Raw genomic sequence first — 27766 nt, forward strand, 5'->3', positions numbered from 1 at the left:
AAAAGAAATAAGACTGATGCAGCAGCCCAATCCAATTAGCAATTCCAGATGTTTGGACAGAAGTGCACTCATCACTTGATTTCGTAGTATTTAACGGATACATAGCGCACGTCACACAGTGCTACTCAGTGTCACAGATACAAAGAAAGGGAGTGCGAGCACAGACATTTTCCCTCCTACAGGCACCCGCAGACGCCAGCGCTTTCCGAGGCTTCAGCAAAGCTTACATTAGACGCCAATACGCTGTACAGTGCAATTTAAGTTAACACCATATGCAACATGGACAACAGTGCGCTTCAACCGGTCGCCACATTCAAGAGTTAGATCAATACAATCAAAATATTGAAGGTCCATATTTCCCTTATGAAAACTGTGCAAGTTAGTTCCTTTTCCCTTTTATGATTTTTTTTTTTTTTTTGGTAGAGTTTCCGCGTTGATTGACCCCAGAGTTTGGGAGAGGAGGGGGGGGTGGGGGGGATCCTCAGCGTCCAGCTTATTATCACACAAATATTTATGTGCAAAAAGAGCAGAAGCAGGGGTGTCGGCGAGAGTATAAGGCAGCGTCAGGCTGAAGAGCCCGAGCTGGGCACTGCTGTGGTGCTTACAGCTCGGGATGACGCAGGACATCCTCAAAACTGGGTGTCAGCCACTTCACGGGGCAGAATCCAGCATTTCTCCCCCTCTAAGAGGAAGCAAGCCCATCGTTAGCATTAAACACGTGAATAAATACAGTGGACATGCAGGTAAGCAAAGAACTGGAGCGCTCTGCTGTGTAGTACACCAGCAACCACCAGACTGGAGCCTGGGATGAACTGGGAATGAAAAGGTGAGGAAAGAACGTGCAAGTAGCCTGACGCAAGACCCAGCTGCTCCCAGGAGGACCTGGAAGGGTCCACACATCTTGCCTCAACCCCACCACGTGCAGTACCGCTCCAGGTAACATCTCGTGAAGGTGATTATTTGCAGGTTAACTTGAGCTCCTGCAGCGACCACAAGGTGATACAGGGCAGAGGAATCGGAGAAGAAACTGCTCAGAACGACACTGACATCGTCACACGAAGGCTGTGACCCATGCCACCACCAAGGCAAATGCATGGCTTTCGGTCCCGAAACACAAGGGGAGGATGAAACGCTTGCTCGGAGAGAATTTTCTGCCTTTTGTTCGCTGTCACAGCTGGTTACCCAATTTCCTCCGACGCCTGCAGTTTGCATGAGAGACTAGAGCAGCCAGGCAATTAGATCCAAAAAAAAAAAAAAAAAACCAACCCAACCCCTCTTTGCTTCTCTATTATTTAGCTCAATATATAATTACTATGTTAGGAAATTACATAACCTTTAAGTGTGTTTTATGTATAGTCTATTATGAGGAAAATAGCGCCTTCTGAATCCTTCCCATCTGGCTAGTGAGAACGCGTTTCAGATGCAGAGGAACAGCAGAAATTGTGAATTGGATGGGGAAAAACAACATCCAGGCAGGTGCAGATCCCACCGGCATGATTTTAAAGAGGGCAAGCAGTAATTTTAAGGGCTTATATTTGCAACATAGCCAGAAGGTAGCTCCAGAAACCAGCGTCCGGAGGTGGGAAGGTGGCATGGCCGACTCGTGCCTCCCCTGCTACTCACTACAGATCACCAGCCGCCCCGAGCAGCGGCCCCTGCGTTTGCTAAATCAAATCTGACAAGTCCATCGCTCTCCAAACTTAAAAAGAAATTGGTATTATTACAAGTAGGGGGAATTACTCTCCTGCCTTACGCAAAAAACGGTTTAAAAGGGATCTTTTTATTTTTTAAGCCAGGTCACTTCAGGCCTAAGTTTAGGTTAGTCGAGATGAAAATAATTAAGGAAATAAGGACCGAAGCAAAAGGCATTCGGGTAGCACTTAATCACTATCAAATCATTTTATATAGCTTCCTTGGTTATAGAACTTTTCTTAAGAGTATATTTAGTGGATACATGATTTTTGCAGAAGATTACTCCCCAGATACTTCTATGACGACTAAACATCCTGCATTATCACATGTATCTATCTTTACGTGAAACGGCTTTGAAATAAAGGCGGCTTCATTCCAAACCAGCATCAAGTGTGACGGAAGCTCAACAGTTTCCAAAGAGATCAACGCTGACCTAACGCAGCTCCGCTCATTTCAGTAGGAGCGGGCTAACAGCAAGCACCTTTTCAGATAATCCCAGCCACATGAGCTGTTGTTAATTCAAGTCTTCTCAGTCGCGAACAGCCACCAACGGAACCAAGCTGAACAAATGCCTAGGCGAGGTAATGTTTCAGACCCACTCTCACCTGTCTTTTTAAAGGAGAGGAAAAAAAAAAAAATCTCGAGCAAAACCTGATTTTATAAAAGCAGATCGCAGTCACCGAAACACAAAGATCAGCTACAAAATACAGAGTTACTTGGGAAAAAACCCAACGCTTATCCCTAAAGTCTTTAAGCAGTTTTAGCAGCTACAAATGACCTAAACTATTAGTATTTTTGTGTGATGCGGCGGTCTCTTAACCTGCAGCAGCTACCTGAAAAGTGAGACCACCTTAACTTCCAACTTCTGAAGTCTCACAAAACATGGAGTAAGAGCAGGAGAGGAAAAAGCGCCCCAGGTGGAGCAAAAGTGTTTTGTTGAGCTGTAGATTAAGTGCTGCTCGTGCACCCTGGCAATGCCGTGAACCTTGTTCAAGTGAACAAAACCTGCCAGCGCAACCCCAAGTTTCAAGAGCGCAGCTTGGCTCTAGTTAGAAGGGCAGCTCTGAGCCACTGTTTTGCAAGCGAACACCTCCGCCAGCTACTAAACCTTTCTGTTATCCAGGTAGAATAAGAAGAGTTTGTTATTCCTTAGGAGATATTTGTCCACAAGGGGCAATTCCACCTGAAGGTCATGGCTTAAACATTAGCAGCAGAATCCCTACTTCTGTATTGCACCAAAGTGTCTTGCTGTGGTTTGGTATTCAACTTACTGCTCCCAAGCCAATGCTTAACACAAAAATCCAAGTGTTAGGTGTGAAGGCTACTGAGAGTATCATATAGACTGGCAGAACCTGTAGTAACATTATACCATTTTCTAGTTTTTCTAGGAAACTAAAGAACTAAGCTGCCTTACTTACTCTTGGAGAAAAGTGCTTTCGGACAAAATGCCTTTACCTATCTGTACGTGACTTCGCATTTTAATCCTGTCGAGTGTTTAGAGAGTTCAACGAAACCAGAAAAAGTCCAAAAGAAATTTGAAACATCCCGTCTCTTGGCCCATCCTGGTTATCCACGCAGTTGGGTGGAGGTAAGAGTTCCAGCTTCTGCTGACACGGTACACAATTTCTAGACAGAAAAGCTGCCAAGAGAGGACACTACGCCCAGCTGTGTGTGTCTTCTGTAAACAAAACAGAAATCCCCCCCCAAAAAGCAGGGAGGTACATAGTGTGAAGTGGGAGGACCGAGGGTCGACTGTACCTCTGCAATACATGCACTTTCCATGTTCAGTCTTTAAGGTCAAAGGGACTGGAAAGGAAAGACCTGAGGCAAAGCCCTGCCAGCTCACAGGTTCTCCTGCATCCTCTCATCTGTTTCCATCTCTGCTAGCTGCCTCCTCAAGGCGTTAACCTTCGCCTGAAGTTCCTTGTTGTATCTTATAATGCTGATCATTTCTTCCTGGGCTTCATCGAGGAACTTGGAAGGCCTGTTCCACCGAAGAAAGACACCTGGAAGCCCAGAGACAGCACAAGTCAGAAGGGTTTCTTGTTACAAGGAGGAAACTTTATTCATGTTCCATCAGCTCTCAAGTAACATGCATTTTTTTTTTCCCCTTACCCTCCCCCCTTAATAGCATTTAGAAATACTGACCCTCCTCTCCAAGTCCACCATTCTACTAAATAAGATTAATAAAGAGAAAGTGAGGGGGTTTCGTTCCTTTTTTTCCTCATATACTGATCAGACCAATCCATATTCAGTCTCCACCCTGCCATGACAGCCTGCTTGCTTCACTGTCATTAACTCTTCAGTGCACGTGGGATGGAGAAAGTTTCCACAGCGGGGAACCTACTGCACACAGATTATCCTGGCCAACGTGGTCAGTAACGGAGAAAGAGAAGTCTTGGTTGATATAGAAAAGCCTTAGGCCTGCAGAACATCTATAGATTAGGCTATATCACTGCAGAAATACTGTGCTAAGAAGTTAAAAGGTATTAGGAAGGCTCCCTGGCAAAGGCTAGCATGTCACCAAACCTCAGAAGGATTAAGCGTTATGCCTCTGGGGATGGCACATGCCAAAAATATTTTGGAACAGATTTCAAAGGGAGCAAGATCACCATCAGCGGAGCACAGAGCAGAGACAAAAGGAGCGGACGCTTCAGAAGCTTTACAAGTAGCCGCAAGAAAATATACATTGCCCGTAAGAGAAAAAGCAAGGCTGGCTTACCTTCCCAGAGCTGCAGGCTCTGCGGGGCAACCGAGGGCCAGATGACAAGGCTGTTGGCCTCAAAAAGAGGATTCTGGAACTTGCTCAGCTCTTCAGATCTGTTCACCCAGGACCACAGGGACATAGTCTTTTGCGGCAGCTTCAATTTAGACCTAACAAGACCATAGAAACAAGTCAACTTTCACTTTTACGCTGTAAAGACTCGTTCTGTTTTGTCATAGCCCCGCAGACTACAATGCCACCAGCTTTCCCATGCGCTACCAACTCGGACAACTCAGGCTAATCCCTTCAACACGTCTCACCAACATGGCACAGGGTGTAAACCTAAAGCCATTTACTTAACCCAGCTGATTACAATTTCAAAGAAAAAAAAATGGGGACATCACGTTTAAAAGCCGGGAGGAAACTAGCTGCCTTCTGTCCAGACGAAGAACCAGTCACCTCCCCAAAATGGTTCGGCTGTCAGGTTTCGAAAGGGAGTGAATCCCTGCGTTGAGATGGAGCTGGGAGGTGCGGCAGGTCTGCATGAAGGAAGGATCCCAGTGCAACTCTCAGAGCGCGTTAGAGCGGTGTTATTGCTGGAACTGCGCGACGGGCACGTCTGATTAGGTCCCTCTGGTGGCAGGAAGCACAGAAAAAATAGTGCTGTTTTCCTGGGTCAAACCCACCTCCAGGGGTTACACAGGGGTCTCTTCGATTCTGGCAAACCTCCTTCCGCATGCGCTAGCAAATTGAACTGCCACCAGGCAGGAGATTTACCATCCCTGTGAATGCTTCAGACAGCACAAGCTTAACATCAGACTTCAAACATTCTCTGTGCTCACAGGGTGACACGTTCAGATGTGACAGGCAGGTTATTACATGTAACATTCAATACTCTTTCAAATGTGATCTTATTGGTTTCAAGTCTAACTTGGTTTTGCAGATGACCAGTTCAGCAGCCCTGCAGAAGACAGGAGAGTCTCTTCTAAGCAAAGGTTACTTTAAGGGCAGAGGGGTTTACAGGAAGCTTTAAATTGCCTTCTTTATCTGTAAGATCAGTTCTGTTTTGCCCTTCTACTCTTTCAGTGGTCTTCCCTTAAGCAGGAGACCACCAGACACGGTCTTACTGGAGTCAGGACTCCTGAGAACAGCACTGTCAAGTTCAAAACAGGAATCCAAACCTCTCTGGCAGCCGCCATCTGCCGTGGGAGGCTCCAGTCCTCCCGGGTTCCACCCTGCCTGCTGCTCCCAGCAGCCCTGCTCAGGGCATGCCTGGAGCTGCCCCACTGCTACAGCACAGCATCTAGCCCAGACTGGGATTCAGAAGCTAGGTGCTGGTCTGCTCAAGCACCTTAAACACCACAAGCCCGTAAGCAAGCTCAGCACAGGCCTATCGTTTCATGAGAAGGTAGGCTCCAGCGGAATGCAGTCCTGGCTGCTTCCTTTCGAAGCTGCGCGAGCATCCATCTGAGCGCTCACAGCATCTGCCCAGAGCCTCAGGCAACGCAGATTGCCAATTCACCTTTCACCAAGCCACAGGTTACGGGCGGAGGGATTCTTGGTCCTTCTGTTGAAGTTATAGCACTGCACAGCCGAGACTACCTCAAACCTAATCACCACGCTCGTAGCGAAACTTTTGCCACGGTGTAACAGTAAGGCAGATCCTTCTGAAAGAACCTCTTCCATGTTTTCCACTTCCAGCAGTTAACGGATAACACAAAAACCAAAGCCTTCCTTTCCTGGGAGAGTCAGGACCACCAGGCTAGAGAGTCATGTTCTTTCCTGACAGTTAAGGTCAGAACCAGACATTCCAGCTTTGGCTTCTGACTGCCTTGACCTTCTCCTCCAGGCCTGCATGGACAAGTTTGCTTCCCACAGCTATGACTCACATCATCGATGAATTTTAGCTGTTTATGCTTTTATGGAAAGAGTTTCTGCATAAGAGACTACATAAACTGGTGACAGGTGGAGATTTTTCAAGGCCACACAGCGAAACAGAAGAGACAGTCGAAGGTATTAGCTTAGACTTGGAGAAGACTAATTCAACTCCCCGATGAAGCCACAGATTTCTTTAGTCGCAATGTCCCACTTGTAAGAAGGGCAAGCTCCCTAACACTGCAGCAGACTACATAACTGCAAAAAGAGAAGCTCACCTGTGCCAAGGGAGACCACACAAGCACCCTCACCCTTTTTCAAACCAAGAGACTTTTTTTTTTGGTCAAATACAGCCCGATATTTAAAAGGTTCAAAGCAAACATCCTCACCAACCTTTCATTTTCGTTATTTCCCAGGAAAGTCCCAAACTGCGAAGCGTAAGCGTGTTCAAAGAGCATAATGAGGAACTGTTCGTTGAATTCAAAAGAGCAAGGGAACTGACGAAGGATTTGCCACACACAGTCCAAAAAGAGGAGAAACACCGGGGCCTCCCATTTCTGCTTGCTATTTGAATAGGCTGATTGGGCACAGCGCTGCTGAAAAGGGTGACCAGCCTACAGGTAAGGATCAGAGAGAGCATCACGTACAAAGTAACGGGATGTGAGTACACGTAGCAAAAAAAAAAAAAAAAGACTTTAGAGCTAGTTCTGTCTGTGCAACTATGCTATTGCTGCTCTTTTCCACAACAGTAATTTTGTCAAGCATCCCGTAACAAACTGCTAGTGACCACGGCCAACTTCGCTGCCTTTTTCAGGCTACGAAAATAGCCCTGTATTTGATCAGAGAATTTTACCAGTAACAAACTGGTGCAGGTGCACTGAAGGACCAGGCTCAGGATACTAGTTGCAAGAGCACAAAGTTGTTTTTTTTCCTTTTAGTCTCAGCAGTGTTCTTTGCAGAGATGTTGACCCTGAGCACACAAAACAGGCAGTTCCCCAGCCCCAAAAAACTACCATGAGAGGCAGCGGCCCCATAGAGCGCCGGAGGTACAAATGACTCAGTTAACGATGTTGCTCTTCGGACAAAGGCCATGCACGCTAAGCAGGGCTGCAACAAGGCCCAACTTGTTTGCTGCCTCTCAGGCTATTTCCCAATACAACTGTCACTGGGATAGATTGGTGTTTTGTCCATTTCTTACCTGCAGCCACTCCCTCACAACCAGAGATTCAAAGCCATGTATGGTCCTGCACCTTGGATCCAAGATAATCTGTGCCAGAGACGTTACCTGGAGTGTCGAATCAGTTCCTTCGGTCCCATGGACTAACACTGATGCACCTTCCCTGCGAAGGAAAAAGGTGGAAAGGAGTCAGAGTGTGAATGAGCAGAACGCATCCCAAGGACGCATGCATCCCAATGGATGCCGACACATCCCATGGACACCAGCGGTGCTGCCCTGACAATGCTGAGGTCTTGCTGGCTCCTTACCCCTTCTTCCCTCCCATAAGTTACTCCCCATCCCACATGGAAGCAAACCACCTTCTCCACCTGGATCCTCACCAACCCCTTCTTCCCTCCCATAAGTTACTCCCCATCCCACATGGAAGCAAACCACCTTCTCCACCTGGATCCTCACCAACACGAACTAGAGCTCTGCATCACTGAAGGCTTAGTTCCTTGCTAAACACTCTGGAAACCCACAACCTTTGCTGCGTTGACCGAAGATGTGCAGTGAAATCTCTTTTGTGGTGCTGCCTATTTCGAATTGGTACCCCTTGGAGTCATAGCACGGAAACGCGTCTCAAAGTCTGCTTGTGTCATTTATTGTTTTGCTAAGTACTCTGAAGCCTTCCCTGAGCACTGCAAGGAAGACGTATCATCCCCCTAGATGCTAATACTACGAGATTCTAGCTCAGACCTAGGCTTAAATTTATTTGGTCCTCAATTACAGTTTACTGCAAGAAAATTAAGCCAATAAGCCAGTTCAGGAGAAAGAAATGGCAGAGCTTGGCCTTCACAAAGGCAGAAGAGTTAGTGTGCTGAGCAAGAAGCTTGTCAAAGAGCCAAGCACAAAGGCTTCTTGCTCACCAGCCAGCACAAGTGAATCAGCAGAACAACGTGAGGAGCAGAGGGAGCTTGGAGCCTGGGGAAGGAAGGTTTTGTGCATTGCTGGGGGCCCATGTGCCATCACTCCCCACACTCCAGCAGGGATTGTCCAGGACAGCCGATTCCCTGCCCACTTTCTCCAACCTTAGCTGTGTTTAGTTACCCTATCAGAATCTCCCGAGGGAAGGACTGGATGGTATTAAACAGCCTTCATTCCCCTTCCTCTTCCCAAACCTTGATCCAGTGTCTCACTTCTGCCGACATCCTTACACCCAGAAAGGAAATTAACTGCAGGTTGTATTTCTTTCTGCGCAGAGACCCAACCTAAGCCGCAAAGCGTGGGCAAGAAAGATCAGTCTCCCAAGCAAGTAACCCTGCACACATTACTTGCTTTTTGAAGTGAAAAAGCATGAAAATCCATACCTTGATTGCTGCGACATCTTTGTCTATAGTCCTGTGCCTAAAACAAACCCAGTCCCTCTACACTACAGATAATCTTCAGGTACTCTCTCCCTCTCCCCAGGCGGTGGCAGATAAAGAGGATGCTTAACAGCCCAGCACAACTGCGAAGGTAACCCCAAGCCTATGTGCTCCTCAAAGTGGGGCACACCCCCAAATAGCATAACACTATTTTCCCCTTTCATCTTTCAGGCCCCGGACCTTTAAGATGCTGCAAGATCTGACCCGGCCATTCCCCGCAGGCTGCAAGCGAGGCAGCAGCGCTGAGCCCGCCTGCCACAGCTCCAGGTAAACAGAAAAAGCAAAGCTGAAGTTAAAAAGTGATGAAATTGTCCACTGTCCCAACAAGCCAGAAGAGTTTCATCACCAATGTTTCCATTATACACACACGCAGGAAAGAATTACAGATAAAAGGATTGGTCAAGAGCAATCCTTTGCTGGCACAGGCAATAACTAAACAGGCACCGTCAGGGCTTTCAAAAAGCACAGCAGCTCGTATTTTATCGAATTAATGCCATTTTACCTATGAGACTGCATTTCAGACCACTTGCGTGAGACTCATTCCCTAGCTGGTATGAAAAGCTAGGTTTTCCCTTGAGTTTTGAGAAGGGCTTTCCCCTCTCAGAGCCACGAAGAAATCACATTTAGACTTCCACGTTTGGTCTTACAAACCCTGCCACCCGACAGCCAGCTTTTGCTCTCCAGCCCGAGGTCTGAGTGCATTCTGAGGACAAGTTAGCCAACTCAGTGTTTGTGAAAGAAATGTCAGGTTAAAAGAGGTCACAAGCACTTATAAGGGACGAACGGGATTGCTCAGATAGGACCACGGGGATAAAAATTTTATGAAGAAAAAGGACTGGACGAATTCCTGTGGAAAACAAGGAAATGCCATTGATTTCAGACAGGCACATTCTAACCTAAACCTTCAATAAAACTAACTGAATTAGGCTGCATCAGACATAGGAATATACCTTAACTGGATGATCTAATACCTATCCTTAGTCAAGATTTCCTCCCTCAGGCTTTCAAGATTTCCTCCCTCAGGCTTGTACTTCTAAAAATGCAAGCATGATTTACTGGAGGAACATTCCTTGACCATGATGAAACAGTATCTTGCACGGGTACAAGCAAGCCAGTTCACGGTGGTCAGTTATTAATACTAAAAGTGGAAATAGAGGTATTTAACAAGTGATCCGTAACCAGGGAATGAGAAACTCAAAAGGCTTTCTGAAAAAGATTTACCTGTCAATACACTGAGCAGCCAGACAAGCCGCAGTTAGTATCTCCTTGATGTGAGTCAGCCAGTTGGAAGCTTCCAGTTTACTGAGCCAGCGGTCCATATTGTGCGACTGGTCATTACAAGCTTCCACAAGTTTGATGAGGCTTTCCTGCAGAATATGAAACCTTTGGGAAAAGCAAAAATATTATTGAAAACACAAGCAGTAACATAACAAGCACGACAACATGCTTACAGAAATACACTGATCTCAAAATCATGGAGCAGTTTGCGTTGGAAAGGACCTTCAAGATCATCCAGTTCCAACCCCCTGCCCTGGGCAGGGACACCTCCCACCAGACCAGGTTGCTCCAAGCCCCATCCAACCTGGCCTTGAACCCCTCCAGGGATGGGGCAGCCACAGCTTCTCTGGGCAACCTGGGCCAGGGGTTCACCCCCCTCACACCAAAGAATTTCTTCCTAATAATCTCATCTAAATCCACGCTCTTTCAGTGTAAAACCCTTCCCCCTCGTCCCATGGCTCCCCTCCCTGCTCCAGAGTCCCTCCCCAGCTTTCCTGGAGCCCCTTGAGGGACTGGCAGGGGCTGGAAGGTCTCCGCGGAGCCTTCTCTTCTCCAGGCTGAACCCCCCCAGCTCTCTCAGCCTGTCCTCCCAGCAGAGGGGCTCCAGCCCTCCCAGCATCTCTGGGCCCCCCCTCCGCACTACAATTTATAGGCAATTATTTCAAAAAGTACAACCCTATAGAAGTCGTGTCTCCTATTTCAGCAGGCCTGTTTTCACTGGGAAACCCAGGCCATGGCTAACTGCCAGGAGAATACCACTCTTTGGACAAGAGGAGCGCGACTGCTGTAGGAACCTGCCTCACCTGCAGAAATTTTCTGGCAAGGGACTTGCTTGTTCCTGTGCACTACTGGGAAGGGGAACACAGGAAAGCTGCAGTGCAGGTGTAGATGGTCAGAGAAAGAGATGGCACAGGAAGATCGCCTGATGTCTGAAACCTGCAGCAGCTTGTTCACAAGGAACCAAACACAGCTTTCCAAAGCCAAATTAGCTTTATCATCTGCATACCCTGATTCTGACAAAAAAAAAGGAATGTGACCTCATTGACAGAAACCAGGACACACAGCCACTTCTTGCAGAAGCAAATATTTTATGAAGCTCTGCCCACGTCACCCTACAAAGGCAAGCACAGAGGAGAGCCTGTGCGATTTCACCCACCTCTCAATGCATTTGTGAATCCTCCTCCACTGGGGATAGTGGGCTTCTTGCTCAAAGCCCCCTCCTTTGGCCCTGGCCTGCTGGGCGACGTTTAAGGACCTTGTATCAATGATGTAGCCGCGCTTGCCAGGCCGTAGCGTGGCGTTAATCAGCTTCTCGTCTTCTTTACACCGTCTTCCATTCGTACCTGTAAGAGGCTGGCTACTTCGCATCATGACCTGTGGTGACAAATAACCATGAATTAGGCACTGGAAATGGATATACTTACGATTGAAAGCCACCTCCAAGCCGAGAATGGAGGTTTGAACTCACTATGCAAGGACACCCCTCCACAGGAGGGTTTCTTAGGGCTCTGTAAATACAGGCTGCAGAGTGACACGTTATGTGTCTCAACGCCAGGCACGGAGGAAGGCTCTCTAGAGAAATGTGCTGCTGAAATCCATGCAGGGTACTCCTATTTTCCTTTACAACTCAGGCCATTGCTACAAAGCTTGTGAGAGAGAGATAACGCAACCTTAAAAATCTTCCTTATCAGCTCAGGGGGAGAATTCAAGTGGAGCCCTCCTGGATCTCCAGCTCTTCTCTGGGGAGTTGCACCAGCAAGTGCTGCTCTCACCCCACCGCACTTTTTACCTCCATCTGCTTCAAGTTGGATCCATCACACCTGGACACAGACATGTAAATGTGCTGATCCGCACTGCCTGATGCACAGAAACATTCCTCTTGTTCTTCCTACAGCTGCTGTTCTCCCTTGCCCTGAATCCTTAAGTTCTTTTAAGTGCAATCCCTTGCAGGGACTGAATTTATTTAAAAAACAAACTAGAAATCCTTGAATTGAGCAATCGTTTGGCCGGCCACTTTCTTAAGCTACAGACATCTTCTTAGGGGCTTTATCCTTTGGATTATTCCTGTAGTACCATCTTTGTGAGCCATTGAACCAGTCATCTTTAAGGCACCTCCCCAACTTTGTTTTTAAAATGCTCAAGTCATCCATGTATTAAAGATGCCCGTTAGGTAGTTTTACCCAGTGGCTAGACCAATAAACCTGAGGTCCACAGATTTATTAGCTGAGATTTCTCTTCAGTAAATGCCTTTCGATTCAGAAAGCATCCCAGCAGCCCAAACAATAACTGACATGTGAGGGGAGCCAGTCAGCAACCCCCGCGACACTCGATAACTCAGAGCCAGGAGAGCAACGTGACAGGCAGCGTTACTGTCACAAGTTCAAGCACTCCGAGCCAAACACTATTATATTCCTCACACTTGAAACATGCACAATTCGGAGAGATAATTGTACAAATCCTCCTTCAATGGTTTTCATTCAAGCTGAGAAAAAGCAGAAAGCACGACCGTCATGAAGTTGGTGGACGGCTGATTTTAAGGCCAAGCAAAACCACTAAGTCGGACTAGATGTCCTCTAATTCAGCGCTCACAAATCTTGGCAACAGGAGGTGTGAGCACATCAGAGCATTTGATTCAGAAGCCTGGATCACATTTACAAGCCGCTGGTTGGACATCCCAGCATCCTCAGAACTGGTTACATCAGCAAGAGATATAAAGAATTACTCAACAATTTCATAAAGTGCGTTTCTTAATTATAGCGCATCAGTCAGTCAATTAGATTTTGGCTTGTTGAGAGGCGGTAAAGACTGCGTAACACCAAGAATTTGCAGCTCCTGAAAGACGTTAAACTGACAGGCTCGGAGAACAGATTGTTCTGATCACTCATCCGACGGTTCCACAGCAGAAGCGGGGCTGGCTCTGGGCACGCCGGCTGTCATCGTGACTCCATTACGAAGGAGAGAGCCCACCACCCAGAGGACAGGACAATGTGCTTTCTGCCATCCTTTCAGCATGAAGCCTCTTGGCAGACAAAGCAAATAAGGGTGCCAGCAGTGGCTTTACAAGTCTCATCTTGCTCTTACCGCTGTGAGCAAGCTCATGCCACATACGCTCCCAAACAAGCGGATTAATAGCTATTTCTAGGATGGAGATTACTCATTCCACCACCCAGAACCAGTTTCACCGCATAAACTTAAGAAGTTGGAAAATAAAAGGAGCGAACGTCTCACAAACTGTATTAAGTTGTTGGTTGTTTTTTTTTTTTTTTTCTTCATTCAACAGATTCACACACTTCCTTCAGGTACAACCATTACTCAAATGCAGCTTACCATCCCGTTCTTCTTATGATAATAGCTGAGGACTGGGAAGCGACTGCCGTGGCGAAACATGGCAACTTTCCGAAGGGCTTCATCATCGATGGATTTGGGGACAATAACAACCGGAGGGTAGGAGGGACAGACAGAGAATTCCTTATTGATGCAGCTTAGGCGCCATTCATCTGTCTGAAAATGATAAGAACATATAGGCTTTGGGTCAAAAAGGAGAATAACACCATAATACACCTGGGAAGAGGAACTTCCATATTCAGAATAACGCACGCAGAAACAGAGCAATATTTGTGACCTACTCCGTTTGCACCACAGAGGAAAGCTGAGTTGTCACTACTGGCATAATCACTTTTGTTCATCCAGGAATTTGGACCCCCTCTAGCGACATGATTACGCCAATCACCCAGATCAAATCCAGCCCCACATCCAGCCTCCAACAAAAACACGTGACAAAAGAGATGCTGGTCAAGAAGAACAAACAAGCCTGGCCGCTCTCTGCTGCGCAATCCTCATCCCCTACCTCTCAGATGTTGTATTACAGATGTTAGAAGGTATATCTCTGCTGAGTCCTTTTAGTATCCATTTATAGGTCTGTTGACTGATTATTTTTCCCCCCCCCCCCATCTCTTGAAGCTGCCTGAAATCATAATACCTCATTGCAGCAGCTCCCAGAAGCTCATTACCCAGCATGCAGATAAAGCTTGTAGGCAATAGAAGAAGTCATCAGGTGGCCTGGTTCTGGAAGTCCAACACTTGTTGAACAACGGTTCCCCGTCTGGTTTATCCGCATCCTCAACAACCAGCACACAATAAGTCCACGTGGTCAGAAAGGGGCAATTGTGGCTTTTCATTATTTCACAGACACAGCAGACAGCGTGTCTGCAGTACGCACTACAACAAAACTCACCGCATTTGCGGATGTTTCAGTTTCGTGGCAAGTGAGAATATGGTACGTCTGTCCCTCGGGGACATGCCAGAACAGAAATGTATTCCTATGTCAGCAGATTTAGGAGAAAAAAGATTGATTTAGGTGAAAGTAACATGGGCTCAAACCTCTATCTGTGCTGACAGCAGAGTTCGTAACGCTGTCCACAAGACAAAGGTGGTCAAGAATGTCCACCAACTCCAGACGATGAAACTGCTTTGAGGTTAAAATTGCAATTTAACATTTCCAGCTCGGTTCTTTTCTATGGGCTCTGCGTTACGTAAAGCGCAACAGCCGTCTCTCCAAAAGCACCTCCGGGAAGCAGCACAGCGTCTAAGCACCAAGGTCTCACCGTCACCTCCTGTTACACAATTTTTCAGCCTCCAACAGCCAAACGCTGGTGAAAAAAAGTGCTGAATATTGGCACCCTGCACCCTCGCAGGCACTTGGCATGAGAGCTCCAGCTTCCCAACGCCCAGGGTCAGACAGGACTTGGCTGCATCTCAGGCACAACCAAAGGTTAACGAGCAGCCTCACTGACGAGGAATCCTCACTCACTGAAGTCCAGGCTGGAACAGGTGACACTGCTCTCACCACAGCCTCGGACAAGCCCAACCTTCATGGAGGGCTTGCTGCTTCTGGGCTGGTCCCACACCACCACCTGCTGCGTTAAGGACACCAACCAGGTACATCAAACAGCCATGAGAAATATACTTTCCCTAAGGACACACAGCTCGCAGCAGAACCTTGCCTAAAGTTTGGCAGGAAACTGAACTCATGGTCCTCGATGGCAGGACGGCGGCTTGGTTGTGCTGCATCTTCAGTCAGCGCATCCTTATCCTGTATTCCTCACAGCCAACAGAACCTGCTGGCAGAAGCCTTGGTGGGGAAAAGGACCCAAAAGCCTCTGCAGCGCATTTTGATTTTAACAGCAGCATTCAATTCTTAAGAGCAACAGCAGAATAGCACTCAAATTTGCCTGTAAAAGCTCCAGACATAAAGAAGTTAAAATCAAATATAAAAACCTCTTGAAGAGGAACAGGCAGCTGCTTTCAAGGTGGATTTTTTTTGGTTTTTTTTTTTTTTTTTTTTAGTTCTATGCACTGACTTGACACAGGTGTGAGAAAACAAACAAGACCTTAAGTAACTCCTCGGCTGAGGTGTTCCAGTACAGACTGGGAAGCATTTGCGTGCCACCGCAGCAGGCAGGGACCTCAGACAGATGTCATAAAAAAACTGTCCTTATTTGTGTTCAAAGAAAGTTTCAGCCAGACAAAGAGATAGGGGCTAAAGCAGGTATCACAGAAAGCAAGAGAAGAGCGTGACAGTTAAATTATGCAGTAACAGAATACACAGAAAACCCACGTCTATTCAAGTGGGTTGGTTTAGCATGCATTAATTACACAGCTCTGATCAGAAGTAGGTCTCTTTTCCGCTTTCTTTTCTTCCAGAAGCTTAATAACTCCCGCCTTACACCTCCTGACTGGTACCTGCTTATAGAAATAGCTCCCTGGTCTGACAGAAAACTAGGATCTATTCAGAAAGGTTTTCTGGCAATGAAGCCTTTCCATCAGATGAACAAGCTGATCTGATTCACAACACTACTGTATCATCAGTAGATCCGAGGCACGGGATGTGTGGCATAGAAGACAGCCAAATTGTCCCTTTTTGGTGGCAGCCTAAAAAAAAAAAAAAAAGGATGCTGGGAGAGGTACACATTGCGTGTGTCACCATCGTCAAGAACAGTAATCGCTACCTGTGTTCAGTAGCCCATCCGGTCAGTCCTGCACCAGCCCTGTCGTAAGCTTATTTCATTATTCATTAGCCTCAAAACAGCTTCTCTGAACATCTACGTTTTATAAAAAGCAGAGGTCCTCCCAGATGCAAAATTAAATTGCCTCCGGCAATCACGTCATAGGCAGGGACGAAAGGAGGTCTGGATCACATAAGAGAGGCTTGGCTGGTCCCAGCTCATGCTTGTAATGCGCCAACAGTGATTTGATTTTTATTATAGCTTTTTGGGGCGCCTATGTTAAATTACAGCAGATTTCATGATTGCGTGCAATTCGTTTACAGTGAAAAAAATATGCATGGATATAGAACTGATAAATACCTTACTGCCAGAGGGCACGTAGAGAAGGCAAAATTAGAACTCTGTTGTATCCTTTTTTTGAGAGGCTGGCTGCCACTGATACCACCAGTATGAAAAGGAATGGGAGAGCATCAGCCTGATTTATCGCCCACTTTGGTAATTTAATGCTGCCCATAACCCCCCTCTCCTCGCCATTTATAACAGGAGACAGATGATACTGTTATGTCATCCCGTTATAGTTTCCTGTTACACGGGAAGGAGGAGCGAGCGCGGCAGCAATTAGCACCATTTGTCTTCTGCAGCATAGCTGCTTCTGCAGAGATCCCATTAACCTCTGCAGTGCCAGCTTCAGCCTGCTAAAATATACTCCAAGATGAACCAGATGATAGTAAAATGCAACGGTAAAAGTCTCTCCTTGGCTTTCGCTTGGGGTCTGTCTGCAATTTGGAAGGAAAAATTGCCATTACTAACTGGGAACAGCAATTCATCTATGCGCAGCAGTAGATGCAGACGGAGGGAGCAGTAAGGACTGCAGTGGAAGAGAAGAGGTGGACCTCATCTTGAGACATCGCCAGATAAGTATGCTGCGAGATACTCAGAGAAAGTACAGAGTTAACATTTAGTTCTCCCAGCAAGAGCGCTGTACTTTAAGGAATGAGGAAAAGTTAATTTCAGTGAAGGCCAGAAGCAGCGAAGGATTGGGGGCTGAGCAGAAAGGAGAGAGGGCTCCAAAGAAAAAAGAAAGGAGTTAGAAGGCTTTTCTTAAACACGGTACAGGATTAACTCTTACATTTCTACTTTTCTTGTCCTAATACGTGTTTAGACATATTGATTTTCAAACGTTACTGAAAGGCAAAACCAACAGTTATCCTTTCTCCCAAAACTTGTAATTACTAGGAGAGGTCATTTTCCACAAAACAGGGTGAAACAATTCGAGCTCTACTAATAAACCTTAAAAGAAAAGTCAAGAAACCAGCACGGACCTCGGAGGATCCTGCACAGCAGCCGTGACAGAGGCCGTTCCCAGGAACGGGCAAGAAGGCAACAAGCCCTGTTAGTAACAGATTGTGCGCGGACAAGAAGCCTAACAACAGATGCAGGCAAAGACTGATGCTTGTCTGACAAGAGCGAAACATGGGCCATCCACACCATTGCAAATTGAGCCCAAATCCAGAAAATTCAGGGGGTTTTACACAGGTCCTGGACAGTAGATAAAGCACCGCTAGCTGAACTGTCCAGAACCCCAAACTCTTTCCTACAACAAAATGGAAAGGGGAAAAAAAAAAAAAAAGAGAATGAAGAAAGTGAATTTGGTGGCAATGAAATACCTACATGTTAATTATACCGTTACTGTATAAACTTCACTTAACTTTAAGAAGAAACTGATTTTCCGAAGTTACAGTTTGCAGTATCCTGCAGCTGTAGAAGCTGGCAGAAGAAAAACCACTCCGCCCTGACCTATTAGCTCTTCTCCGACTCCTCAGAAAAAGATGAAACCCCTTGCGTATAACTCGAATTCCATTCGGCCACTCACTGGCTATGCAGTAGTACAGCAAAGAACAAATCTTTACACACATTTCGCCTGACATACCTATAATACAGATCCCATGTACTACCCAGTGCTTCAATGAGCAAACATTAACTATCCTGTGCATCTTTTACTCCATTCGTAAGTTTGTCTATAGCATCTTCAAAGTCTCATCTCGCAGTACAATAAGTTGGAGCCTGCAGGCACTGGGGAGTTTTTGCTGTGACATTTAGTAAAACGTCGAGCTGATTACTTCATACGCTTTAATTTTCAGCTGAACTACTCCGATATGTTGGATTTATCAGAACAACAGTTCAGGGAAAGACACTCGACAAATGCCCCGCTGACCCGTGCTGCAGGTTATTCCCAAGGAAATAAACAGGTAGCACACACATAGCAACAGCCATCAGCAGAGTCAGACCACTGAAACTTATCGATTCCTCCAATTTCTTTAGCTCAAGTGAAGTCATTTGCCTTAACAGTTCTTCCCTTAACACCTTCACGGACGAAACGCGAGCAGGTTACGGTAGCATAGCAGCCTCCCGAATCCTGGAGCTGAGCTGAAGGGGTTGAGCGTTTGCTATCCAATTCTAGGGGCAATACAAGATGACAGCTTGTCACACCGATGCAGTGGTGTGAAATCACACGGGGAGTGTGTGTTTGGGCAGAAAAAACACATTTGGCAAAACATATGCCAAGATAAACAGATAAATTATCATTATACAGTACAATACCATAACGTATTATCTAAATTTTTAATGTATTACCTGACTTTTTTTAAATCTTAACTTTTATAGTTTTATTTTGCCATCATAGAATGCGCCAGAGTTTTAAAACTACTCTCCTGTAGCAGACAAATGTGGAATTAATACATGACAAGAGCTGCAGTGTGGGGGAACTGCGTTTTTTGACAAGTTGTTACCATATTGGGGAAGGTGAGGCATAACAGATCCAGGCGGATGATTTAACAGAGAGGGAGGTAACCTTTGAGTCCTACTCATTTGACTGATGGGAGGGAAAAAAAAAATAAATCAGCCATTTACTTGTTCTAGCCTGTCATATTAAGAAAGTTTAATCACAGAATAAGAAATATTTGGTCAACAATACCCTTCCTCAACAACAGATAAATGTAAGTCATTTGAACATGGCCTTTGTCACCCTTTCGTTAAAAGGAGTTCCATCTGAAGTTTTGAGTTAAAAGCCAAGAATTAATCAACAGCTGTTAGACATGCATGTTTTGAAGAAATGAATTGTTGCCCTTGAAACGTAGAGTTATAAAATAATTAGGTTTTTAAATGTAAGCCTTCCAATGAGCTTATGTTCAGAAAGCCAAGAGATTCACCAATGAGCTATCAATGCATTTTTAAAACCCTCTGAAAGGAAAAAAAAAAACAAACAACCCAGCATATCAATGGATATTTGTTAGCACCTGTATCACACTGGTAAATAAAACCATCAGAAGTGATTTGATCCCTGAAATATAAAAAGGATTTCAGCTACACATAAAAAGCAAAACGTGAACAGACACAGAACCATCTCCTGTGATCTTTCATTGACCTCCAAAGGATTTCCTTCGGCTGCCTTCAATCCTGCTCTCACACTCCTCCCTTCTCACCAGAGAGCACTTCAGCTTCTGCCCTTTTGGTTCTCATCGAGATGCCTGCGAGCTTCCTCTGCTGAACCGGGAAAGCGTCTGCTGCCTTCCCTCCAAAGAGGGGAACACTCTGATCATGTTTGACTTCCCCAGCTGAAATTAAAACCAGAACTGTGGTGCTAGTTATAATGACAGGTCAGTTTGTACGCCTTTTGACAACAGATGAAGATAGGACATGTGAGACTACTCTAATTAGAAGACAAAAATAGAAATATCTCTGAACTCCTTTAATTTTCCAGTGATTTCATCATATGAATCTGGTCAAGCTAATCATATTATTCCATTATTAGTCATCAACAGGAAGTGATAAATGCTGCAGACAAGCTGGGTTGCAGATAAAAGAAAAAAAAAATCAATGTTCTTTGATGCTGTACTAATGGATGTGGTCTCAGCAACCTAAGATGATGCAGCACATATTTAATGTGAAACAAAGACCTGGAACACAGAGATGCTAACCCAAGGCACTATTAGGACAGGTAGGCTCCTGCAACCGAGACAGTTCCCACTACATCCAATCCATCATCCTAAAACGAAGTCTGAGTAACAGACACAACAGGCAATGCCACGAGAACAATGTGTACCCTACAGGTACCAAAAATAATATCAACATGTGCTCACAGCACCCGGAGGAATAGGACTAGAAGTTTCCTGCTCTCTAAACCCTCCCAATATTTCCTCAGCATGAAATAGAGCTACGAGTATTTCGTATTGGGCATCTTTGTCTACTGTCATCTTCCTAAAGAGCTAAGAAATCCTTAGCAACTTTTTTAAAAGACAGCCTTGTTTCAATTAAGGAGTTGACAAAGATTCACCCCACTCCACTCCAGATGCAAAGCTGAGTGTAACAAACCTAGGCCGAGGGTCTTAAATTCATTTTTACAATAAGGAGGGTCATCTGCAAAGGACAAAAACACTTCCTACTTTCATGTCCTCCCAGGGAACTTTTAAATAGGCCTCAAAACTCCATTTGTAGAAGGTGAAACACGAATGCTAAATACAAATATTTAGCACCTAAACAGAAATGCCTGATGTTTACAGAGCGAGTATTTGAACACCACTCACTTTTCACCCAGGCACGGAACAGCTTTTTTTCCCCCTCCGCCCAGAATTTCCAGTCCAGACAGCACCGGGTGAAATACTCCACAAACCACTCGCACAAGTACATCCCAGCGCCTGTACAAATCCTGAAGATGAACTCACCACTGAGCTGAGGAGCTCAAACTCTTGGTCAGGCAGAAAGGAGCGCCAGCCATCTTCAACGATTTCAAACATGGGCCGGTAGAAGAAGGGATACATGAGGGTGACGGAATCCAGGGTGGAAAGCGCCTGTGCAGGGCAAGAGAAATAAACAGCTGCTTCATTTAGTCAAACCGCTATTTTATTCCAAAAAACGTACAGCAAAAGGTGTTTTCCTCTAACAGCAGTGATGCAAACTTAAGCCACCCAAAAAGTATACAGCCATTAAGTTTGAAATACTAAGTCACCTGTGGGGTAGTTTAACACACAAAGAAAACAACAGCACAAACAAAAGCAGATTATAACAACTGGGGGGGTTGTATGTGGAGTATCATTTCTGCAGGCTACACTATATAACAGGGAAAGACGCACACTGAACGGGTATAACTAACAAGACACATCCTACACGGCATTTACCCGATTACTAACAGCAGAGCTTAAACTCAAGAAGTCACTTAATGCTGTTTGACACATGAAACTCAAATCTGATTTGGTTTTGCCTCCTCGAGCTCCAGCATAAGGAAGCTGAGCTTTATTTTCCCCAAATGCTATGGCAAGATATTTGATCAAAAGTAGGTTTGTGGTGGTCTTTTTGGCTGTTTTGTTGGGGTTTTTTTAGTTTTATTAATTTTTTTTAATTTATTTAAAAAAAACCACCTATAAACAATAAATATTTCAGCAATTGAGAGGAAATATCCCACAATTCTCATTTGCCTTCCAGAACATCAATGAAAACTTTCCTAACTGGGAAAAAAAAAAGCTGGTAAGGTTGAGGTCAGATGAAGATCTGAGAACTTAAGTGTTATTTACCATGATGAATCCTTACCTCAATAGAGCTAGCAATGTTCAAACACTCCTCCATTCCGGGTATATCCAGCTGAATAATTCGCAGATCTTTGCATTTTATAATGATGGTACCCAATGAGCCCACGAACCTACAGCGAGACATGAAGAGAGAGTCTCTTAAGAACAGGATCCTCTAAGGCCTGATGAGGTATTATAGTTCTTCCCACAACGACAAAATGGCCTAAATGCCATTTTGCCTAAACGACAAAATTCCATTAGCAGTAATTTGTCTGCAATATCATCTTTCAAAATAACAAACAAACAAAACCACCTCTTTATTTGGTATTTGCAAGTTGTGGCCTGCTTTTTTATTTTTTTTTTAATCCCAACCTAATGACATGGCAGCAAGTGGAAGTATAAGTATTACGAGATAAAGAGGTTTTCTTCCCAGCTTTTCTTTAAAACGTGAAAGAAAAGGTGCGTTCAGGTATTTTCTGATAGTACTGGACGTTACAGCATTACAGTAATGCACAGAAATTGAGGATTGTGTCCTGGTTGGTAGAGCATGAGAGTCTTAATCTCTCATTAAAGTAGTTTAGTTTCTTTTTCAACCCATTTTCTCTCCTTTCCTCTGAAGGGAGATGCTCTTCCTTCTCTGAAAGGGGAGAGAGGTAAAAGACAGCATCTGTCCTACGTTTTGGTGGCCAGCCCAGCCCAAACCACGTCAAATTTCTGAAAACGACTTGAGTTTAAATTAATTTTTAAAATAACGTTTCAGTCTGGCTACATTACACTCCCTTGTCTCTAATAGGAAAGTTTGATTTCTGCTACCTGCAGTGCTACGGAGCTATTCGCTCTGCAGACCTCGGAAGTTAAGGTCTTATCACTGCTGGTTCAAACACAAGTCGACCCAGCAAAAGCTCTAGGTTACAAAAACAGAGCTCACAGACGCCCTCTCCAGTCTTCCTTATGTTCATGAAAGAAGGATGATGGCTGAACAGAAAGCGTGTGCTTTCCTTACGTTAACTAGCCACAGGAATGATGTGGCTTTTGGCTCACAAAACAGTGAACTACGGAAAAGCAGCTGAGTCTCATACACCGCAGGAGCAGCTGCAGCGGCCAAGGGCGATGCAAGAAGCAGAAGCCAGGCAAGACCTGAAGGACTGAGTTTCAGTCCCTCGTGGCCTTACCTTCAGTCAGGCCACGCACCCTCCAAGAGGAGACCTGTTGCCAAGCTTTGTGTTCCTCCACCTGCGCTACAAAAGCTGCCTGTAATTTATTTTAGGCTCATTATTACAGCTGAAAGATCATTACCTATTTCTTCTGTGCAGACAAAGGTTAACAGGCAGAACCAATTATCATTTGGACAGTGCTGGAGGAAGAACTAGAGGCGTTTCGCCAGAGTTCTGTAACGCCAGCGGAGCCAGCCTGCGCCTGGGTTACCCTCGTTGAAGTGCTGTTTCACAGATCCCCAACGTAGTAACACAGCGCAGCTACAACACATCGCCAGGGCTGTGTTTCCTTTCCACATTTCTTTAAGCAAAAAAAAGAAACCCACAGGAGATCCCTAGAGACTGTTCTGCTTCTCAACAAACCCCACAGATCATATGTAAATTGCTTAAAAAGCTACAAAAATATTATGAAGCAGTTTGATGGCCACCTGATAATTAGGGAACGCACTGTTTTGTACAAAAGACACTAATATCCTGAAAGTGGGAGAAGAGATTTTCATTAACCTGGCACAATGTCCCAGTTTTGCACTAATAACCTGAAGTAGTGCCAAACTGGACCTTTCCATAACCTTTATTGGTTTAAGAGCTTTGTCATTCCATTCTCTCCAGCACTGAGAATATACTCTTATCCTTTTATATGGCAAAGTTTCGTTGCAGTTACATACACACAAAGCTACGCTCAGGGAGGGAGATGTTTACTCCAGAGACCTTCTAGACACCAGGGCCGGCAATAAGGGCTCCAAGTCGTAGCTAACTCTGTTATAAGTCACATACCGAGCTAACAACACAACACTCCATCGCCATAATTTAAAACATTCCTCGCTCATTTGGTATTAGCTTACATCGTAATGGGAACTAAGCTCATGAAAAAAAACAAAAAAAAAGAGAAAGAAAAGCTTGACTATAATAATTTTCAGAACAGAGCTACGGCTGGTTTAGTACAAGCAGGAAGGAGGATGAAGCCAAACCATTCTGAAATCTGTTCCTGTACTAGATGGGAACAGATTTCCTCAGGTTTCTGCCACTCTGTTCCTCTCCATCCTGGCGCCAAGATGCAGCATTTCTCAGAAACGCTCAGAGAAATCAGGAACATGGAAGAAACTTAATCAGTGTCCAGTACTTCACCCAGCCACAGACTCTGAGGCAACCTGATATTTTTTAATTGCTGCTGCTTGCTTTTTCCAGTCTTGCTGGCAGAAAGGAAATCTATTCTTCCAGATTTCCTTAAAAGGTGAGGAAAACAGGGGAGCGACTTTGTAATTAACAAAAAAATGAAAATACTATGAGCAAAATGAAAAAAGGACCAAGGTGAGAAAGTAGAAGACCACGACCAGGTAAGATGTGACGGCCACTCAGTGAGGGAAATGAGATGGGGCAACATAAAGCAGCCAGAAGCGATGGTAAGAAGATTCATTTCTGAAGTCCCTGTAACAAAAGGGGATGAGCATGAACAAAATGGAGTGCTGCAGCTACAAGTCAGCTTTACCACAAGGAGTAGACTGTTAAAGCATTATTGATTTCCATAAGCAGCCGGAGGAATAAGGGGATGATGCTGTTGAGCAGCAAGAGACTGATCTGGGCCTGAGAAAGTCCGGACTCCACTTCTACCATCACTTTTGGGGGCTGACCCAAGGCAAATCAGTGCCGCAGCTTCCATCTTCGTGATAAAGATGCATCCTTTATATCAAGAGCTACTGATGAGATTCACTGAACAATTAACACAGAGTACTGCTGACAAAGGGGTTCAAACATAGAATCACAGAATGGTTTGGGTCGGAAGGGACCTTAAAGATCATCTAGTTCCAGCCCCCCTGCCCTGGGCAGGGACATTCTCACTCTATATATGACCAAAAAAACCCCTTCAGATGCAACAGTCAAATATCAATATCCAAACAGAATGTGACTCAACCTGTCTGTGCCAATATTCTGCCCCATGCTCTAATTGCATATTTTCCTCTCCAGACCTGGATTTAAGACAGCTGAGGTACGAGCCAGTCTTGACAACCAGTCTTTTAAACCCACAAGACACAAAAAATTAGGGGAGATTAGGCAGGGAAGTTAGAATGATAGAATTGCCCAGGTTGGAAGGGACCCTTCAGATCATCCAGTCCAACCATCAACCTAACTCTGACAAAAACCATCACTGAATTATATCCCTCAGCACAACATATTTTAAATACCTCCAGGGATGGTGACTCCACCACTGCCCTGGGCGGCCTGTTCCAGTGCTTCACAATCCTTTCAGTGAAGAAATTGTTCCCAATATCCATCCTAAACCTCCCCTGGTGCAACTCGAGGCCGTTTCTTCTTGTCCTTTCGCCTGTTCCTTGGGAGAAGAACCCGACCCCCCCTGGCTAACCCCTCCTTTCAGGGAGCTGTAGAGAGCGAGAAGGTCTCCCCTGAGCCTCCTCTTCTCCAGGCTGAACACCCCCAGCTCCCTCAGCTGCTCCTCACCAGACTTGTGCTCCAGACCCCTCACCAGCTCCAGACCGTACCTCTTTTCAATGGAATCAATGTTGGAGTGCAGCAGCCACAGCTCCTCGGCATTATCTTGACGCCGTGATGAGAAAATAAGGTGATGGCCGGTCAGACAGAGGGTCCCCTCCACAGCCGGGTAGAAAGGGCGGTGCAGGGCCACGTTGTCTGCTCGCGGGGTCTTGATCAGCTCCGCAAACTCCATCCCGGCGAGCGAAAGGGCAGGGGCCTGGGCAGGCCTTCGCCAAACTGGGGGGAAAGGGCGGGGGGGGGGGGGCTGGGGGTAACCTCAGCGACACCAACGGCACGAGATGAGGGACCTGGGGGCGGGATGGGGGACCCGGGGACGGCCGACAACCGGCGGGCAAAGCCACCAAAGGCAGAGGGGGGGAAAACCCAAGGGGTGATGCCGGGTAGAGCCAGCCCGATGCCGGTGGGAGAAGGAAGCAGGGGATACCGCGACCCCCGCTCTGAGGAGGTCGATGCCCCCACAAGGCCCCGGTGCCTGACCGAGATGGGGTGGGTGGGCTGAGGGGAGACGCGGTGCTTGTCACGGTGGGGCCCGGCGGAGAGGGCCGGGAGATTAGGGGGTGAGGCGGGGAGGGGATCCCCGGGGCGGAGAGGGGGAGGCCGCGGCCGAGCCGAGCCGCCCCAGGACCCGCGGGGCCCGCCGCTGCCTGCAGCCGCCCGGCCAAGCGGTACCGGGCCGGAAGGCGGCCCTTCCCCGGATGTTGAAGGGGGTGCTCACGTGACCCGCCAGGTCCAATCAACACCCCGCCCTTACCGGAAACAGTGCTGTCGCGAAACAGCCCGACGCACCCCGCGACCCCCGCAGCGGCCGTTCCGCCCCCTCCCGCGGCATTTACAGGAGGGGCGGATGGGGCGGAGGAGGGGGCGGGGTCGAAAGGGGCGGGGCCTCACGGGAGGAGAGCCAATGAGGGAAGGGAACCAGGGCAGGGGCGGGCGTAGGGGGCGGAGCTTGGGGAAGGGGCGGGGCGATGGGGAGTGACCCAGGGCGGGCGTGGAGTGGGCGGAGCCACGGGGCTGGAGGGGGCGGGTCCTTGGGGCGGGGGCGGGGCCTGGGGCGGGCAGGGGGCGTGGCCTTGTCGCGGGGGGCGGAGCCTTGTCGCGGGTCGGGGACCTGTGGCGGGCAGGGGGCGGTAGCCCGGGCTGGGGCGGGCAGGAGCCCGGTGCGGGCAGGGAGCGGGCAGGGCCGGAGCTGAGGGGGTTTCCGTCGCTGCAGCTCGTTGGGGGCAGTCGCTGCCCGCGGGCGCCGTCCGCAGCCGCAGTCTGGCCGGGGAACCGGCCCGGAGCGAAGCCCCGGGTGGGCAGGGGGTCCTGCCGGGCTTAGCCCAGCGCGGCTCCGCTCCTCCCCATGGGAAAGGCCAAAATTCAGAGCTACCGCCCCACAGCTGCGTTTTCTGTAGCACCCCTCAGATGCTCACACGGCTCTTCTCCGAGACCACCCTGGCAGCTCGGGCCCTCCTGCACGCAGGGTCATAGACCCACAGAACGGTTTGGGTTGGAAGGGACCTTAAAGACCACCCAGCTCCACCCCCCTGCCCTGGGCAGGGACACCTCCCACCAGACCAGGTTGCTCCAAGCCCCGTCCAACCTGGCTTTGAACCCCTCCAGGGATGGGGCAGCCACAGCTTCTCTGGGCAACCTGGGACAGGGGCTCACCCCCCTCACACCAAAGAATTTCTTCACAATATCTCATCTAAATCTCCCCTCTTTCAGTTTAAAACTGTCATCCATCGTCCCATGGCTCCCCTCCCTGCTCCAGAGTCCCTCCCCAGCTTTCCTGGAGCCCCTTTAGGGACTGGCAGGGGCTGGAAGGTCTCCGCGGAGCCTTCTCTTCTCCAGGCTGAACCCCCCCAGCTCTCTCAGCCTGTCCTCCCAGCAGAGGGGCTCCAGCCCTCCCAGCATCTCCGGGGCCTCCTCTGGCCCCGCTCCAACAGCTCCGTGTCTCTCCTGTGCCGAGGCCCCAGCGCTGGAGGCAGCACTGCAGGGGGGTCTCCCCCGAGCGCAGCAGAGGGGCAGAATCCCCCCCTCGCCCTGCTGCCCACGCTGCTGGGGATGCAGCCCAGGCTGCGGGGGGGTTTCTGGGCTGCCAGCGCACGGTGCCGGCTCGTGTCCTCATGCCTACACATGGGCAGACCCCTCCGGTTATACCACCCTGTGCATCATCCCGAAACTTTCCCCATGTCAAAGGGGATGGCTGTGGGCTGGAGCTGCTCCTCCACAGCATGGTACCTCCCATGGCAGTGCCAACATCCCACAGCCTGTGGTGAGGATGCAGAGAGTCAAGCGTGCATTAGCTCGAGTGCTTTTCCCTGGGTTATTCCTGTAAAGTACGTCCCTGTTAGGAAAGTCAGA

At 47.3% G+C, this 27766-nt stretch overlaps 1 protein-coding gene across 1 annotated transcript; it reads right to left on the bottom strand.

Moving 5' to 3' along the window:
• Nucleotides 1-26220, bottom strand: MTMR9 (myotubularin related protein 9). Its single transcript, XM_074582109.1, has 11 exons — nt 26172-26220; nt 25408-25636; nt 21721-21829; nt 20859-20984; nt 13460-13633; nt 11289-11506; nt 10076-10237; nt 7470-7611; nt 6665-6885; nt 4415-4566; nt 1-3698 (listed from the first exon to the last, which is right to left on the bottom strand). Exons 2-11 carry the CDS (start codon nt 25590-25592, stop codon nt 3535-3537), a joined length of 1653 nt encoding a protein of 550 aa, XP_074438210.1. The 5' UTR covers nt 25593-25636; nt 26172-26220; the 3' UTR covers nt 1-3534.
• Between the last annotated feature and the right edge of the window lie 1546 nt (nt 26221-27766).

This window comes from Larus michahellis, chromosome 3, assembly GCF_964199755.1.
Source record: "Larus michahellis chromosome 3, bLarMic1.1, whole genome shotgun sequence".
Taxonomy (NCBI): Eukaryota; Metazoa; Chordata; class Aves; order Charadriiformes; family Laridae; genus Larus; species Larus michahellis.

Bases quoted from the DNA above. Each gene is read 5' to 3' on its own strand.
- MTMR9 (XM_074582109.1), bottom strand. From the start codon at position 25,592: ATGGAGTTTGCGGAGCTGATCAAGACCCCGCGAGCAGACAACGTGGCC. The intron at 21,830-25,407 runs GTACGGTCTGGA...GTCTCGCTGTAG, and splicing joins ATTGATTCCATTGAAAAGAG to GTTCGTGGGCTCATTGGGTA. The intron at 4,567-6,664 runs GTTGGTGAGGAT...TGGTCTTGTTAG, and splicing joins GGAAATAACGAAAATGAAAG to GTCTAAATTGAAGCTGCCGC.